The 17,718-nt window shown below is 42.3% G+C and overlaps 1 protein-coding gene across 1 annotated transcript in view; it reads left to right on the plus strand.

The window, feature by feature from the left end:
- SDK2 (sidekick cell adhesion molecule 2) overlaps positions 1–17,718 on the plus strand; it is a 476,461-nt gene that overhangs the window by 262,760 nt on the left and 195,983 nt on the right. The window contains exon 4 of the mRNA XM_053721253.1: positions 11,084–11,190. Coding sequence (XP_053577228.1) covers positions 11,084–11,190 — 107 coding nt within the window. The remainder of the gene's footprint in view (positions 1–11,083; positions 11,191–17,718) is intronic.

Raw genomic sequence — 17,718 nt, forward strand, 5'->3', positions numbered from 1 at the left:
GTTATCTTGGAAAGTTCTATTTTTAATGGCTATTTCCTCGGCTCGAAGAGTCTCTGAGTTATCAGCCCTACATTGTGATTCTCCTTATCTGATCTTTCACTCAGACAAGGTAGTTCTGCGTACTAAACCTGGGTTCTTACCTAAGGTAGTCACTAACAGGAATATCAATCAAGAGATTGTTGTTCCATCCTTGTGTCCAAATCCTTCTTCAAAGAAGGAACGTCTTCTACACAATCTGGATGTAGTTCGTGCCCTCAAGTTCTACTTGCAGGCAACTAAAGATTTTCGCCAAACTTCTTCCCTGTTTGTCGTTTATTCTGGACAGAGGAGAGGTCAAAAAGCTTCTGCTACCTCTCTCTCTTTTTGGCTTCGTAGCATAATACGTTTAGCCTATGAGACTGCTGGACAGCAGCCTCCTGAAAGAATTACAGCTCATTCCACTAGAGCTGTGGCTTCCACTTGGGCCTTTAAGAATGAGGCCTCTGTTGAACAGATTTGCAAGGCTGCAACTTGGTCTTCGCTTCATACTTTTTCCAAATTTTACAAATTTGACACTTTTGCTTCTTCGGAGGCTATTTTTGGGAGAAAGGTTCTTCAGGCAGTGGTTCCTTCTGTATAATGAGCCTGCCTATCCCTCCCGTCATCCGTGTACTTTTGCTTTGGTATTGGTATCCCAGAAGTAATGATGACCCGTGGACTGATCACACATAACAGAAGAAAACATAATTTATGCTTACCTGATAAATTCCTTTCTTCTGTTGTGTGATCAGTCCACGGCCCGCCCTGTTTTTTAAGGCAGGTACATATTTTTTAAATTATAATTCAGTCACCACTACACCCTTGGTTTCTCCTTTCTCGTTGGTCTTTGGTCGAATGACTGGAGGTGACGTAGAGGGGAGGAGCTATATAGCAACTCTGCTGGGTGAATCCTCTTGCACTTCCTGTAGGGGAGCAGATAATATCCCAGAAGTAATGATGACCCGTGGACTGATCACACAACAGAAGAAAGGAATTTATCAGGTAAGCATAAATTATGTTTTTGCGCTATTGAAAGCCTGGAGCAGGTGATAATCATTTTCTGCTCAGTGAGTGAGTCATTTCTTCTCTAATTAGGTATTTTCAGGCTGATTAAGATGACACGCTATAACAAAATAAAAAAATATGACATACTAAAAAAAAAGCAGCATACATTTATTAAAATCATGCAATTGCTTATAGGTTGGTTTGTGGGGGTTAATAGTATAATGGATGTGTGTGTTAAAGAGATATTAAATGCAGTTCATAATGGGGCTATTTTACTTTATTATCATTTTCTGTATAAAAAATTCTTCAAATTATGTTAATTTAATGATCGCCTTCTGTAGTTTTGAACGATTTAGATAAACTGATGTGTACATATTACAGCTCTGTGGTCTCTGGTCTACAATGGCATAAAGATGCAGTTAAAGGGACCTGAAACCCAAAAATTCTCTTTCATGATTTAGGTAGAACATACAATTTTTAAACAACTTTCCAATTTACTTCTATTATCAAATGTGCTTTATTCTCTTGGTATCTTTTTTTGAAGGAGCAGCAATGCACTACTGGTTTCTAACTGAACAAATGGGTGAGCCAATGACATTCTGTATATATACGCAACCACCAATCGGCAGCTAGAAACCTAGGCCTAGATTTAGAGTTGGGCGGTAGCCATCAAAACCAGCGTTAGAGGCTCCTAACGCTGGTTTTTACCGCCCGCTGGTATTTGGAGTCAGTCAGGAAAGGTTCTAACGCTCACTTTGCAGCTGCAACTTTTCCATACCGCAGATCCCCCTACGCCATTTGCGTATCCTATCTTTTCAATGGGATCTTTCTAACGCCGGTATTTAGAGTCGTGGCTGAAGTGAGCGTTAGAAATCTAACGACAAAACTCCAGCCACAGAAAAAAGTCAGTAGTTAAGAGCTTTCTGGGCTAACGCTGGTTTATAAAGCTCTTAACTACTGTGCTCTAAAGTACACTAACACCCATAAACTACCTATGTACCCCTAAACCGAGGTCCCCCCACATCGCAGCCACTCTATTAAAATTTTTTAACCCCTAATCTGGCACTCCGTACACCGCCGCCAGCTACGTTATCCCTATGTACCCCTAATCTGCTGCCCCTAACATCGCTGACCCCTATATTATATTGATTAACCCCTAATCTGCTGCCCCCGCTATCGCTGACACCTGCATATTTTTTTAACCCCTAATCTGCCGCTCCGTACACCGCCGCAACCTACATTATCCCTATGTACCAATAATCTGCTGCCCCTAACACAGCCGACCCCTATATTATATTTATTAACCCCTAATCTGCCGCCCCCAACGTCGCCTCCACCTACCTACAATAATTAACCCCTAATCTGCCGACCGGACCACACCGCTACTATAATAAATGTATTAACCCATAAGGCTAAGTCTAACTCTAACCCTAACACCCCCCCTAACTTAAATATAATTTAAATCTAATGAAATAAATTAACTATTATTAAATAAATTATTCCTATTTAAAGCTAAATACTTACCTGTAAAATAAACCCTAATATAGCTACAATATAAATTATAATTATATTGTAGCTATTTTAGGATTAATATTTATTTTACAGGCAACTTTGTAATTATATTAACCAGGTACAATAGCTATTAAATAGTTAATAACTATTTAATAGTTACCTAGTTAAAATAATTACAAAATTACCTGTAAAATAAATCCTAACCTAAGTTACAATTAAACCTAACACTACACTATCAATAAATTAATTAAATACAATATTTAGCTTTAAATAGGAATAATTTATTTAATAAGAGTTAATTTATTTCGTTAGATTTAAATTATATTTAATTTAGGGGGGTGTTAGGGTTTGGGTTAGATTTAGCTTTAGGGGTTAATACATTTATTATAGTAGCGGTGAGATCCGGTCGTCAGATTAGGGGTTAATAATTGTAGGTAGGTGGAGGCGACGTTGGGGGCGGCAGATTAGGGGTTAATAAATATAATATAGGGGTCGGCGGTGTTAGGGGCAGCAGATTAGGGGTACATAGGGATAATGTAGGTTGCGGCGGTGTACGGAGCGGCAGATTAGGGGTTAATAATAATATGCAGGTGTCAGCGATAGCGGGGGCGGCAGATTAGGGGTTAATAAATATAACATAGTGGTCGGCGATGTTAGGGGCAGCAGATTAGGGGTACATAGGTATAACGTAGGTTGCGGCGGTGTACGGAGCGGCAGATTAGGGGTTAATAATAATATGCAGGGGTCAGCGATAGCGGGGGCGGCAGATTAGGGGTTAATAAGTGTAAGGTTAGGGGTGTTTAGACTCGGGGTACATGTTAGGGTGTTAGGTGCAGACTTAGAAAGTGTTTCCCCATAGGAAACAATGTAGCTGCGTTAGGAGCTGAACGCTGCTTTTTTGCAGGTGTTAGGTTTTTTTCAGCTCAAACAGCCCCATTGTTTCCTATGGGGGAATCGTGCACGAGCACGTTTTTGAAGCTGGCCGCGTCCGTAAGCAACGCTGGTATTTAGAGTTGCAGTGGCGGTAAATATGCTCTACGCTCCCTTTTTGGAGCCTAACGCAGCCCTTCTGTGAACTCTAAATGCCAGCGGTATTTAAAAGGTGCGGGGGGAAAAAAGCCAGCGTAGCTAACGCACCCCTTTGGCCGCAGAACTCTAAATCTAGCCGCTAGGTTCTTCGTGGCTCCTGAGCTTTCCTATATAAACTTTCAGCAAAGGATAACAAGAGAATGAAGCAAATTAAATAATTGAAGTAAATTGGAAAGTTGTTTAACATTGTATTCTCTATCTAAATCATGGAAGAAGATGTTTGGGTTTCCTGTCCCTTTAAGAGATATACATCAGGTCTGTGGGCATAAAGGTGCCATGGAGCATGCATTTGGTTTGCAGTCTTTTACATGCCCCTAAAGGGGATGTGGGAGCAGGTCTGATGTGGCCATAGAAGAGCTGTAGTGGTGACATGATGTAGTCATGTAGTTGAAATCCAGGTTGTGTAGGGCCATGAGTTCTGCTGGGTATTCATGTAGGGATGTAGCGGAGTTCTTGTCTTGTATCTAGTGGTGCATTGTTAGCATTGTTTGTGCAGGGCCATGTATCTGGTCTGCGGTATGATGTAAACAACACACAACTTGTATGTGCTGCAGACAACAGATTTACGCAGAACTTCTCTACATTTGATATACAGTTTGCGTCTCTGTACTGCTTCAAGCTAACAATGCAGACTCCTCTCTGCCCAGACAAGAAAGGCCTACAAGGCCTACTTCACCCTCTAGTATACACAGCCTTCAACTGACTGTGTCCAAGGGCATGGTTCTCCAGCCCAGTATGATGTGTAGATGTTATTCAGGAGAGCAGCTCTGGCAAAAGAAGGAGCTCTGATCTATTGGCACAAACACTTGGTTGAGGGAATCAGGCAGATTTTTGATCTGGTGTCATATTTTATCTGAAGGGCAGGTGACCTAAACTGGGCAAAAGATAGTTCTCATCTTGGGATGTTAGTGGATGGAGTTCTGAGGAGACCAATGGTTGTGGCCCAATGAGGCATGTGACTCTGATATGTGAAGACAGGAGAATCACATTGGTGAAACTCAGTAGGGACAGATCTGAAAGGATCAAGTATGTTTGTGATAAAGAAGTTACCATGGAGACCTGATCTGGGACGACAATCTAACCTGATCTAATCTTGGGAAATGTGGGTTGAGATCTAAGGAATTTAAGCAAGTATGATCTGTTGGCCAGTCAATTTGTTGGAGCTGGGCAGGCTTATATGATTTGAATGGTTAAGGAAATCTGATGTTTGGGGTGTAGACTGCTCTCTTTTGTAAGGTACAGTATTAGTTTTAAGAAATCCTTTTTCTTCTTTGTAGCCTACTTTAAATTTGCCATATAAAGGAGAGGTTAAAGGGTTATTAAACCCACATTTTTTCTTTAATGATTCAGATAGAGAATACAGTTTTAAACAACATTCCAATTTACTTCTATTATCTAATTTGCTGCAATTTTTAGATATCCTTTGTTAAAGAAATAGCAATGCACGTTGGTGAGCCAATCACATGAGGCATCTATGTGCAGCCACCAATCAGAAGCCACTGAGCCTATCTAGATATGCTTTTCAGGAAAGAGTATCAAGAGAATGAAGCAAATTAGATAAATAAAGTAAATTAGAAAGTTGTTTAAAATGGTATACTCTATCTGAATCATGAAAGAAAAAATATAGGTTTAATGTCTCTTTAAGCCAAGAATGGAATTTATATAAAATATATTTGTAGAATAATGCAAAAAATTTGAGCGCTACAAATAATTTTTTTGGAGCCCTGGCTCCCTTGATTCACCAAGTCCTGATATAAAGGGCTATATCACATTCCATTTGTAAACTTAACTGGTAGTAACAACTAAACAATATACTTTACAGACTACTGAAATTATTGCAGTTGCTTTCAGTTATTATTTTACAACTAGAATGCCTAAAATTGTATAAAGGCAAACATTGTTTCCATCCCTAAATGAAGCCCTAGATCTTTAATTTTGGATTATGTTTTTAGGGATGTATGAAAAAGTCTAGGGAAAAGAAAATGTGTGCTAAAAATATTACAGGTATACCTCACTTTACAGCGCTTCACTTTACAGCGCTTCGCTAATACAGCGCTTTGTGGAGCTAAAGTTCAAACTCCAAGAATTTTGAAACAGTGCTGTAATCATCGTGAGATTGTGAGAAAAGTGTCTGGCACCATTTTGTTATGCTTAGTTCACTCTGTTTACAGCATTACAGTGCAATCTGTCTCTCAGTGCTATAGTCTGGCAAATTGCACTACATTCATTTTCACTATTTTACAGGTACAGTATTTATTGAAAACTAATTGGATACTGTGCTGTGCTAGTGTTAAACTAAACTAGCACTATTACACCACTAATATATATTAGTTCAAACATGTTTTCAAGTCTTTAAACACACTGGCAAGTGAAAAGAAAGCTAAAACCGCCTTGTTGCGGTTTTCACTTTACAGCGGGGCCAGGGCCGGATTTCCCATTAGGCACAGTAGGCATGTGCCTACAGGCGCCTTGCAGTGAGGGGCGCCTGCCTGTCAATAATAAAAAAAAAAAAAAAAAATTTTTTTTTTTTTTTTTTTTTTTTTTTATGAGGGCATTTATTTTAGTAAGAATTGTGCTGCCAGGTGCCTACAAAGTCGAGTGTTTCATTGGGAATATGTTACAGCAGTTGAGGGAGCCATGAAGGAGAGAGGGGCAAAGATTAAAACTAAACCCCTCCCATTGAATTTCTAAATTCTAATTTTAAACACATTTGTTGACCCCTGGATTACATATAATCTACAACATTCCATGTTTTCCTTTGAGAGCAACATCATATGATATTTATATTTCAGAACAAAATAAATGTAACATCTGTGTGTGTTTGTACCAAAAATATCAGAGTTTACAAGATTTTTTTCCCTACATTTTATATTTTCTTCCACTGGCTGCACAGGTTGTTGATGGTGATGAGCTTGCATGCTGCTAGTTTTAATATTGCTATTGTTTACACAAAACTGTGTTTGACTCCAACAAAATGTTAAGCACATAGTCAAAGTCATCTCCAGAAAAGCAATACACTAATGGCTTGTCAATAAACATGTCCTATGAGCCCATCTGGGTCTGCACAGATGTGTATTGCTGTCTCAGAACTGACATTGACTATGTGTTTAACTCTTTTGCAAGAGGCTAACACACTTCTCTGCAAGCACTAGTGCAATAATAAAATGCCCAGCAAACTGTCACATTTGATGTCCCTTTAAATAGGGTTTTCTTTAGAATATTTTGCATTAAAAGTTTAACATGATTTGTTTTTGTTATACATAATAGAAATTGTATGGCCATTTGAGTCAAGTGAATATTGATTTTTGGTGTAGCTTCCATTACAACAAATATTGCAATTGGTGTGTGTATTTGTGTATCTCCATAAAAGGGAAAATGTAATTTTACATCTAATATTTATTTTTAGTTGTCCTAAATAATAATAAAAAAAAGTCCTCATTTTTTCCACTTTTTTCTAGGGGGGGTGGGGGGGTGGGGGGGGGCGCTTCAGGTTTTTGTGCCTACAGGCACCTGAGATGTAAATCCGGCCCTGAGCGGGGCTCCAGTCCCTAACCTGCTGTATGACCGGGGTATACCTGTGTAACGGTACCAACCGGATACCAAGGGTTAACACCAGGGAACAATGTCCTACATAGGGAATCAGCAGTTCACAACCCAGCCAGTTTTCAGGTTTTAAACAGAATAACACTTTATTTGAAGGCAGCATACAGATTTATACAGGTTTTTGACCCCCCCCCCCCCCAGATGGGGGTGGAAAGAATGTTGTACATTAGATAAAAGGGAGAAGCGCCCTTGACATGATACAATAGGATTATATTACTTAAACACTTCAACCACAGGACACTCTTGACTCTCCTTATCACTTAGGCGTTTCTCTCTGGGGGTGATCAAACAATAGAATGCTAAGCATTAATTAGATTGTAGCTGGAGCCAGCCACTTGTGGTTAGAAAATAAAGTTAACACTTTCAGTCCTGACCGAAGGGTCTGTCACAGACAACCTTTCTTACGTTATAGTCCAGAAGTGGCTAGGTTTGCCACAATGCTCCCCCAGAACCAAGCCGGCATACACAGTCTGATCCCAACGGATCGGCTTGGGGATGTCCGGGGCAACAACTTTCGGCTCAAGTAAGCTACGGGGTGTTCTCCGCCATCTGCTCCAACTTGGCTCAGTACTGCCCCCACCCCAAACATGGAAGCGTCTCTTCCCGGAGGGACTGGGCTTGGGTAGTCACAGGGTTAACATTAGCGGGATCCATGGGAGCATAGGCAGAAACAAGGGGGGCCAAGTCATTTCCAAGGAGAACATCAGCAGGTAAGTCCTTCTTGACCCCCACATTCACAAGTCTAGCGCCCACTCCCCAATCCAAATGTACCCTGGCAACAGGTAGGCGGAACACAGTGCCCCCTGCTACCCTCACAGCCACAGTGTCTCCAGTGTGCTGTTTCTCAGGCACCAAGTTCTCTTGAAGCAAGGTCATGGTAGCACCAGTATCCCGTAGACAACTGACCTCCTTCCCATTCACTTTAACCCGTTGCCGGTTATTCCGGTGGGCAGCTTGCACGGGGTCTGCTTCATGTAGGCTGCCCCAGCATTCTGGCGCCTCTACGTAGCGGGCCACAGGCTGAGGATTATGTGGGATTCCGCCAGCGGGTCTTCTCCAGGACTGTGCTTGATTCGCTGCATTTAGGGGACACTCTGGTCTTTTGTGCCCTAGTTGCTTACATCCAAAGCACCGAATAGGTTGTGAGTAGCCCCGCGAATTGAACCGGGCTCTCTGAGGGTAGTTCGTGGCCGGAGGCCGTGTGGTATAGCGGTGCGCCGGGGGTTGGTAACTGGCAGCTGCTGGGGTGACTGGGGGTCTGTACTCCACTCTAGCAGTGGGCAATCGGTATACTGCTCCCCCTGCCCCTCGTACTGCCACGGATCCGCCAGTGGGTGCTGTATCCGGCACCAAATGGGGAGCTATCAGGGTTAAAGTAGCTCCCGAATCCCGAAGTCCCTGGACCGACATCACCTCATGCAGAATTCCCAGGGGTTCCTCGGCTTGGGTGCTCAACACCTCATGAGCGGCTGGCTCCGTTTGGTAATGGTGAGCAGCCGCCCTTGGGGCCAGGTTCTGTCTGACCTGGTTCCAAGCTTGTCTGCTCCGATTTTGGGTGCACTCACGTGCCATATGTCCCCACTGCTTGCAGGTGTGGCATTGTATATTAGCCCGTCCGTTGTTAGGCTGTAGTCCATGGTGCCTCCTGGCATCAAAATGCTGGTCTGCTAATCTGGCTGCTTCGGTTAAGGTGAGGGGTTTTCGATCTCTCACCCATTCTTGGGCTTCTGGGGACAAGCCGTTAAAGAATTGCTCCAACAGCATCAGTTGTCGCAATTCTTCCATGGTGGTAGCTTGGCTGGCCTGTATCCACCCCTGAGATGCTTGATCCAGCTTGTGGGCCCACTCTGCATGGGAATCTCTTTCTGGCTTGCGCAGGCCTCTAAACTTGCGCCGGTATGCCTCTGAGGTAATGGCATATCTTTCCAAGATCGCTCTCTTCACTTTAGCGTAATCCTTGCTGTCCTCCCTGGGTACAGCGCGATACGCTTCCGCTGCCCTACCGGCTAGCTTGCCTGCTAGCACCGGCACCCATACGGACTGCTCCAAATCATGTAACTCGCACAGTCTCTCAAAATCCTGTAAATACCCATCAATCTCATCCTTCTCCTCACAAAACATTTTAAATGCATGGTATGGGATTTTGGGTCTTACTGGGTTGCTGAGTGCGTCCAAAATGGATTCTGCTCGGGAGGATGCATTCCGCGGACTGTGTGCCATCACGTACTCCTGCACATCTGCCATTACCACAGATAGCATATCCCGTGGTACAGGTTGGGGTAAAAATTCCAGCCTGGTCCTCATTTCCCTCTGGTATAGGGTCTCCTCCATGGCTGCTGGAGGCGTAGCGCTGCGAGCTCTGTCTCCCTCCATCAGCTCAGCAATTAATATAGCCTTGGGTTTGCTGCTGCCTATCTTTCCCCTGGCTTCTAGCAGTTCCTTTTACGTTTGTCTCTTTAGCTTAGAATAATCCATCTCCATTCACTTCGGTCCCTGGTACTCCTTCCATCTTAGTCAGTATTGTAGTAATCCCCCTCTTCCTGAGGTTACTGGCTTGTGTAGTTGCTCTTCTGGGCGATAAGGTTCATTCCGTCGCTTGCCACCAATTGTAACGGTACCAACCGGATACCAAGGGTTAACACCAGGGAACAATGTCCTACATAGGGAATCAGCAGTTCACAACCCAGCCAGTTTTCAGGTTTTAAACAGAATAACACTTTATTTGAAGGCAGCATACAGATTTATACAGGTTTTTGACCCCCCCCCCCAGATGGGGGTGGAAAGAATGTTGTACATTAGATAAAAGGGAGAAGCGCCCTTGACATGATACAATAGGATTATATTACTTAAACACTTCAACCACAGGACACTCTTGACTCTCCTTATCACTTAGGCGTTTCTCTCTGGGGGTGATCAAACAATAGAATGCTAAGCATTAATTAGATTGTAGCTGGAGCCAGCCACTTGTGGTTAGAAAATAAAGTTAACACTTTCAGTCCTGACCGAAGGGTCTGTCACAGACAACCTTTCTTACGTTATAGTCCAGAAGTGGCTAGGTTTGCCACAACCTGTATAGGCCATTTATTAAAAATGACTAAGAATATTTCAGTAAAATATCAAACTTCATATTGATTTTAATTCACTGTTTGAACATCAGATAAGTTGCCCATCTAATGAAAAATTAAACTTTGTTGATTATGTTGTATCCTCTAATGGATTCATAGTAGGTGTTGCCCTTATCATCCAATGAGGAATCAGTCCCTAAGGATGAGGTTTGCAAAAATATATTTTTCTGTTAGCGTAAAAAAAAATTGTTGTTTTTTGTTTTGTTTTTATTTAATAGTTTTTTAATCACTTAAATAGCCTTATGTGAAATACATGCAATCTTGAATTGCTTTTGCACATTGTTTCTAAATCAGCTTTCCTCCTATATGTTTTTAAAGGGACATTCTTATGCACAAATTAATTCACTTCATCTTTGCACTTCTGTTCCAAGCTATGTGTTAAACCATCACAAACAGGATAAACATCTAGGTAAAGTCACCCTTTGGAGCTTTAAGCATTGTAGCTTCCATGCAGGAAAGTGCATTTGGTAGGCTACGTGCACTCTTTAACTTTGTGTTTAACCCCCCACAAGGTGAATTGTTGTCTTGGGTCAGTAAGGCAAGAATGGCACAGATTAGATCATGTACTTTTTGCACAAGAATGCCACTTTAAATAATATTCTTTAGTTCCTCTCATATCAGAATGTGTACTATTTGTTTCTATCAAAATAAAAAATGGAAACATCAGACAATTTATACTTTTGTTAATGAATATATTTATCTTTTCTTTTTGCTTCTTTTTTCTCAACCAGGTACATGATTACGTCACTGGACCGAACTCATGCCGGTTATTACCGTTGTATTGTACGGAATCGAATGGGGGCCTTACTGCAGCGGCGCACTGAAGTACAAGTGGCATGTAAGCTAAAAGACTATCCTGGCCGCAGAGGAGTTAATTGTGTGTCAGCTATAAATTAGCCAGACTCCTTAATCACGTACCCATTTATCTTGGCGTTAAAGATAAATCTTTCTCTCATCTTCCATAGATCAGAATTTGAATCAAAACAAACATGTCCCTTTTGCGCCTGCATGCATTATTTTTATTGCGTGATTAATATTAATATTTGACAGCTTATGAAATGTTGGCTGTAAGCAAAGCGTGAAGGCTCAGCAGTCTGTTTGCTGTTTATATTAACTCTATAAGAAGAAGGACAACAGTTAATAGAAAAGCAATATGTATAAATGGGAAGTCGTTACAGAGAGGTTTACAGGTGAGCGGCAGTAGGATCTGATCTGTGAATATACCGACTAGAACATAAACAGGATTTTACTGGTGTGTTATTGAGAGCAGAGTTTTTGGAACTGATTGTAATGGCAAAAAAAAGTATTTCTACTCATTTTGTATTAAGCACTTGGTACCAACGGTATTGTCTCTGGGGCAGTTATTATAAAACATTGTTATGTACAGAAATACTGGTTCTATTTTTATTTTATGTAGCTTTACATAGATGGCGGAGAACAAGAGATGCCGCTATTTTTTTATTTTTTTATTATTGGAAATAAGAATATAGGCTTTAAAAATATTCCCCCATCCCCCATTTGCTTTTTTGTTATTGTAAAATCCACAAGGCAATGACTTTTATTCATATAGATAAGCAGAAAAGGAAAATATATATAATTTACCTGTCAGGGAAGAAAAAATTACTAGATCCCTTTATATTAAAGGGACAGACTTAGATTTAACATACCAGTTTAGTGTAAAACCTTTTAGAATATATTAATACCTTATTTTCTCCAACATTGGTGTGTCCGGTCCACGGCGTCATCCATAACTTGTGGGAATATCTCTTCCCCAACAGGAAATGGCAAAGAGTACAGCAAAAGCTGACCATATAGTCCCTCCTAGGCTCCGCCCACCCCAGTCATTCTCTTTGCCGTTGCACAGGCAACATCTCCACGGAGATGGTGAAGAGTATGTGGTGATTAGTTGTAGTTTTTTTATTCTACTATCAAGAGTTTGTTATTTTAAAATAGTGCTGGTATGTACTATTTACTCTGAAACAGAAAAAGATGAAGAGTTCTGTTTGTGAGAGGAATATGATTTTAGCAGCAGTAACTAAAATCGTTTGCTGTTTCCACATAGGACTGTTGAGATGAAATAACTTCAGTTGGGGGAAACAGTTAGCAGACTTTTCTGCTTAAGGTATGACTAGCCATTTTTCTAACAAGACTGTGTAATGCTGGAAGGCTGTCATTTCCCCTCATGGTGACCGGTAAGCCATTTTCTTAGTCTAAAACAAACAGAATAAAGGGCTTAATATGGGCTATAAAACTGGTAGACATTTTTATGGGCAAGATCGATTGCTTTATTTGGGCATTTTATAAAGATTGATGTTGATATTCACACTTATAAAATTTGGGGAACGTTTTTTTTTTTTTTTTTTAACGTCAGGCACTGGTTTAGACACCTTTTCAGTCAGGAAGGGCCTTCCCTGTAGTAGGCTGAGCCTCATTTTCGCGCCATTACTGCGCAGTTTCTTTTGAGAGGACATGCAGCTGCATGTGTGTGGGTCTGAAAGTATTTGAAAAGGTTCCTAGAAGGCTTCATTTGGTATCGTATACCCCCTGGGTTTGGTAAAGTCGCAGCAAAGGCTGTAGCTGGGACTGTAGAGGGGTTAAAACTTTAACCGGCTCCGGTTTCTTCATTTTAAGGGTTAAAGGTCTCAAATTTGGGGTGAATGCTTTAAGACACTGTGGTGAAAATTTGGTTAAATTTGAACAATTCCTTCATAGTTTTTCACATATTCAGTAATAAAGTGTGCACTGTTTAAAATTTAAAGAGACAGTAACAGTTTTGTTTAAAAACGGTTTTTGTACTTTATTGACAAGTTTAAGCCTGTTTAACATGTCTGTGCCTTCAGATAAGCTATGTTCTGTATGTATGAAAACCAATGTGTCTCCCCCTTCAAAATTGTGTGATAATTGTGCCATAGCGTCCAAACAAAGTAAGGACAGTACTGCCACAGATAGTAAAGTTGCCCAAGATGATTCATCAGATGAAGGGAGTAGACATAGTTCTACATCATCTCCTTCTGTGTCTACACCAGTTTTGCCCACGCAGGAGGCCCCTAGTACTTCTAGCGCGCCAATGCTTATTACTATGCAACAATTGACGGCAGTAATGGATAACTCCATAGCAAATATTTTATCCAAAATGCCTGCAAATCAGAGAAAGCGCGATTGCTCTGTTTTAAACACTGTAGAGCAGGAGGGCGCTGAGGATATTTGCTCTGTCATACCCTCACACCAATCTGAAGGGGCCATGAGGGAGGTTTTGTCAGATGGGGAAATTTCAGATTCAGGTAGAATTTCTCAACAGGCAGAACCTGATGTTGTGACATTTAAATTTAAATTAGAGCATCTCCGCGCACTGCTTAAGGAGGTGTTATCTACTCTGGATGATTGTGACAACCTGGTCATTCCAGAAAAATTGTGCAAGATGGACAAGTTCCTAGAGGTTCCGGTGCACCCTGACGCTTTTCCTATACCCAAGCGGGTGGCGGACATAGTGAATAAGGAGTGGGAGAAGCCCGGCATACCTTTTGTTCCCCCTCCTATATTTAAGAAATTATTTCCTATGGTCGACCCCAGAAAGGACTTATGGCAGACAGTCCCTAAGGTCGAGGGGGCAGTTTCTACACTAGCCAAGCGCACTACTATTCCTATCGAGGATAATTGTGCTTTCAAAGATCCTATGGATAAAAAATTGGAGGGTTTGCTTAAAAAGATTTTTGTACAGCAAGGTTACCTCCTGCAACCTATTTCGTGCATTATTCCTGTCACTACAGTAGCGTGGTTCTGGTTCGAAGAACTAGAAAAGTCGCTCAGTAGAGAGACTCCGTATGAGGAGGTTATGGACAGGGTTCACGCACTTAAGTTAGCTAATTCCTTTATTTTAGATGCCGCTTTGCAGTTAGCTAGATTAGCGGCGAAAAATTCTGGGTTTGCAATTGTGGCGCGCAGAGCGCTCTGGCTAAAGTCTTGGTCAGCGGATGTATCTTTCAAGACAAAATTGCTTAATATCCCTTTCAAGGGTAAAACTCTTTTTGGGCCAGAATTGAAAGAGATTATCTCAGACATCACTGGGGGTAAGGGCCACGCCCTCCCACAAGATAGGCCTTTCAAAGCCAAGAATAAGTCTAATTTTCGTTCCTTTCGCAATTTCAGGAACGGACCGGCCTCCAACTCTGCAGCCTCTAGACAAGAGGGTAATGCTTCGCAAACCAAACCAGCTTGGAAACCGATGCAAGGCTGGAACAATGGTAAGCAGGCCAAGAAACCTGCTGCTGCTAACAAGACAGCATGAAGGAGCAGCCCCCGATCCGGGACCGGATCTAGTAGGGGGCAGACTCTCTCTCTTCGCTCAGGCTTGGGCAAGAGATGTTCAGGATCCCTGGGCACTAGAAATAGTTTCTCAGGGTTATCTTCTGGAATTCAAGGAACTACCCCCAAGGGGAAGGTTCCACATGTCTCACTTATCCTCAAACCAAATAAAGAGACAAGCATTCTTACATTGTGTAGAAGACCTGTTAAAAATGTGAGTGATACACCCAGTTCCAACCGTGGAACAAGGAATGGGGTTTTACTCAAATCTGTTTGTGGTTCCCAAAAAAGAGGGAACTTTCAGTCCAATTCTGGATTTAAAGATCCTAAACAAATTTCTCAGAGTGCCATCGTTCAAAATGGAAACCATTCGAACGATTTTACCTACAATCCAGGAGGGTCAATTTATGACTACCGTGGATCTAAAGGATGCGTATCTACATATTCCTATTCACAAAGATCATCATCAGTTCCTAAGGTTTGCCTTTCTGGACAAACATTACCAGTTTGTGGCTCTCCCATTCGGGCTAGCCACTGCTCCAAGGATTTTCACAAAGGTACTCGGGTCCCTTCTAGCGGTCCTAAGACCAAGGGGCATTGCAGTGGCACCTTACTTGGACGACATTCTGATACAAGCGTCGTCTCTTTCAAAGGCAAAGGCTCACACAGACATCGTTCTGGCCTTTCTCAGATCTCACGGATGGAAAGTGAACATAGAAAAAAGTTCCCTGTCTCCGTCGACAAGAGTTCCTTTCTTGGGGACAATAATAGATTCTTTAGAAATGAAGATTTTCCTGACAGATGTCAGAAAGTCAAAGCTTCTAAACGCTTGTCAAGTTCTTCACTCTATTCTACGGCCTTCCATAGCTCAGTGCATGGAAGTAGTAGGGTTGATGGTTGCAGCAATGGACATAGTTCCTTTTGCTCGAATTCATCTAAGACCATTACAACTGTGCATGCTCAAACTGTGGAATGGGGACTATACAGACTTGTCCCCAGTGATTCAAGTAGATCAGAAGACCAGAGACTCACTCCGTTGGTGGCTGACCCAGGATCAACTGTCCCAGGGAATGAGCTTTCGCAGACCAGAGTGGGTCATCGTCACGACCGACGCCAGTCTATTAGGCTGGGGCACGGTCTGGGACTCCCTGAAAACTCAGGGCCTTTGGTCTCGGGAAGAGTCTCTTCTCCCGATAAACATTCTGGAACTGAGAGCGATATTCAATGCTCTCCAGGCTTGGCCTCAACTAGCAAAGGCCAGATTCATAAGATTCCAATCAGACAACATGACGACTGTTGCTTACATCAATCATCAGGGAGGAACAAGGAGTTCCCTGGCGATGAGAGAAGTGACCAAAATCATAAAATGGGCGGAGGATCACTCCTGCCACCTATCTGCGATCCACATCCCAGGAGTGGAAAACTGGGAGGCGGATTATCTGAGTCGTCAGACATTCCATCCGGGGGAGTGGGAACTCCACCCGGAGATCTTTGCCCAGTTGACTCAATTGTGGGGCATTCCAGACATGGATCTAATGGCGTCTCGTCAGAACTTCAAGGTTCCTTGCTACGGGTCCAGATCCAGGGATCCCAAGGCGATTCTAGTGGATGCATTAGTAGCGCCTTGGACCTTCAACCTAGCTTATGTGTTTCCACCGTTTCCTCTCATTCCCAGGCTGGTAGCCAGGATCAAGCAGGAGAGGGCCTCGGTGATCTTGATAGCTCCTGCGTGGCCACGCAGGACTTGGTATGCAGACCTGGTGAATATGTCATCGGCTCCACCATGGAAGCTACCTTTGAGACAGGATCTTCTAGTACAAGGTCCATTCGAACATCCAAATCTAGTTTCCCTTCAGCTAACGGCCTGGAAATTGAACGCTTATCTAAGCGTGGGTTTTCGGATTCTGTAATAGATACTCTGATACAAGCCAGAAAACCTGTAACTAGGAAGATTTACCATAAAATATGGAAAAGATATATCTGTTGGTGTGAATCCAAGGGATTCTCATGGAGTAAGATCAAAATTCCTAGGATCCTTTCTTTTCTCCAAGAAGGTTTGGATAAGGGATTGTCAGCGAGTTCTCTAAAGGGACAGATTTCTGCTTTATCTGTCTTATTACACAAACGACTGGCAGCTGTGCCTGATGTTCAAGCGTTTGTTCAGGCTTTGGTCAGGATCAAGCCTGTTTACAGACCTTTGACTCCTCCCTGGAGTCTGAATTTAGTTATTTCAGTTCTTCAAGGGGTTCCGTTTGAACCTCTACATTCCATAGATATCAAGATGTTATCTTGGAAAGTTCTGTTTCTGGTTGCTATCTCTTCTGCTAGAAGAGTTTCTGAATTATCTGCTCTGCAGTGTAATCCGCCCTATCTGGTGTTCCATTCAGATAAGGTTGTTTTGCGTACTAAACCTGGTTTTCTTCCAAAGGTTGTTTACAACAAGAATATTAACCAGGAAATAGTTGTGCCTTCTTTGTGTCCGAATCCAGTTTCAAAGAAGGAACGTTTGTTACACAATCTAGATGTAGTTCGTGCTTTAAAGTTCTATTTAGAAGCTACTAAGGATTTCAGACAAACGTCTTCTCTGTTTGTCGTTTATTCTGGCAAGAGGAGAGGTCAAAAAGCTACTGCTACCTCTCTTTCCTTTTGGCTGAAAAGCATCATCCGATTGGCTTACGAGACTGCCGGACGGCAGCCTCCTGAACGCATCACAGCTCACTCTACTAGGGCTGTGCCTTCCACATGGGCCTTCAAGAACGAGGCTTCTGTTGATCAGATATGTAAGGCAGCGACTTGGTCTTCCCTGCACACTTTTGCCAAATTCTACAAATTTGATACTTTTGCTTCTTCGGAGGCTATTTTTGGGAGAAAGGTTTTGCAAGCCGTGGTGCCTTCCGTTTAGGCAACCTGATTGGCTCCCTCCCTTCATCCGTGTCCTAAAGCTTTGGTATTGGTTCCCACAAGTTATGGATGACGCCGTGGACCGGACACACCAATGTTGTAGAAAACAGAATTTATGCTTACCTGATAAATTACTTTCTCCAACGGTGTGTCCGGTCCACGG

Source organism: Bombina bombina, chromosome 1 (assembly GCF_027579735.1).
Source record: "Bombina bombina isolate aBomBom1 chromosome 1, aBomBom1.pri, whole genome shotgun sequence".
NCBI classification, from domain to species: Eukaryota; Metazoa; Chordata; class Amphibia; order Anura; family Bombinatoridae; genus Bombina; species Bombina bombina.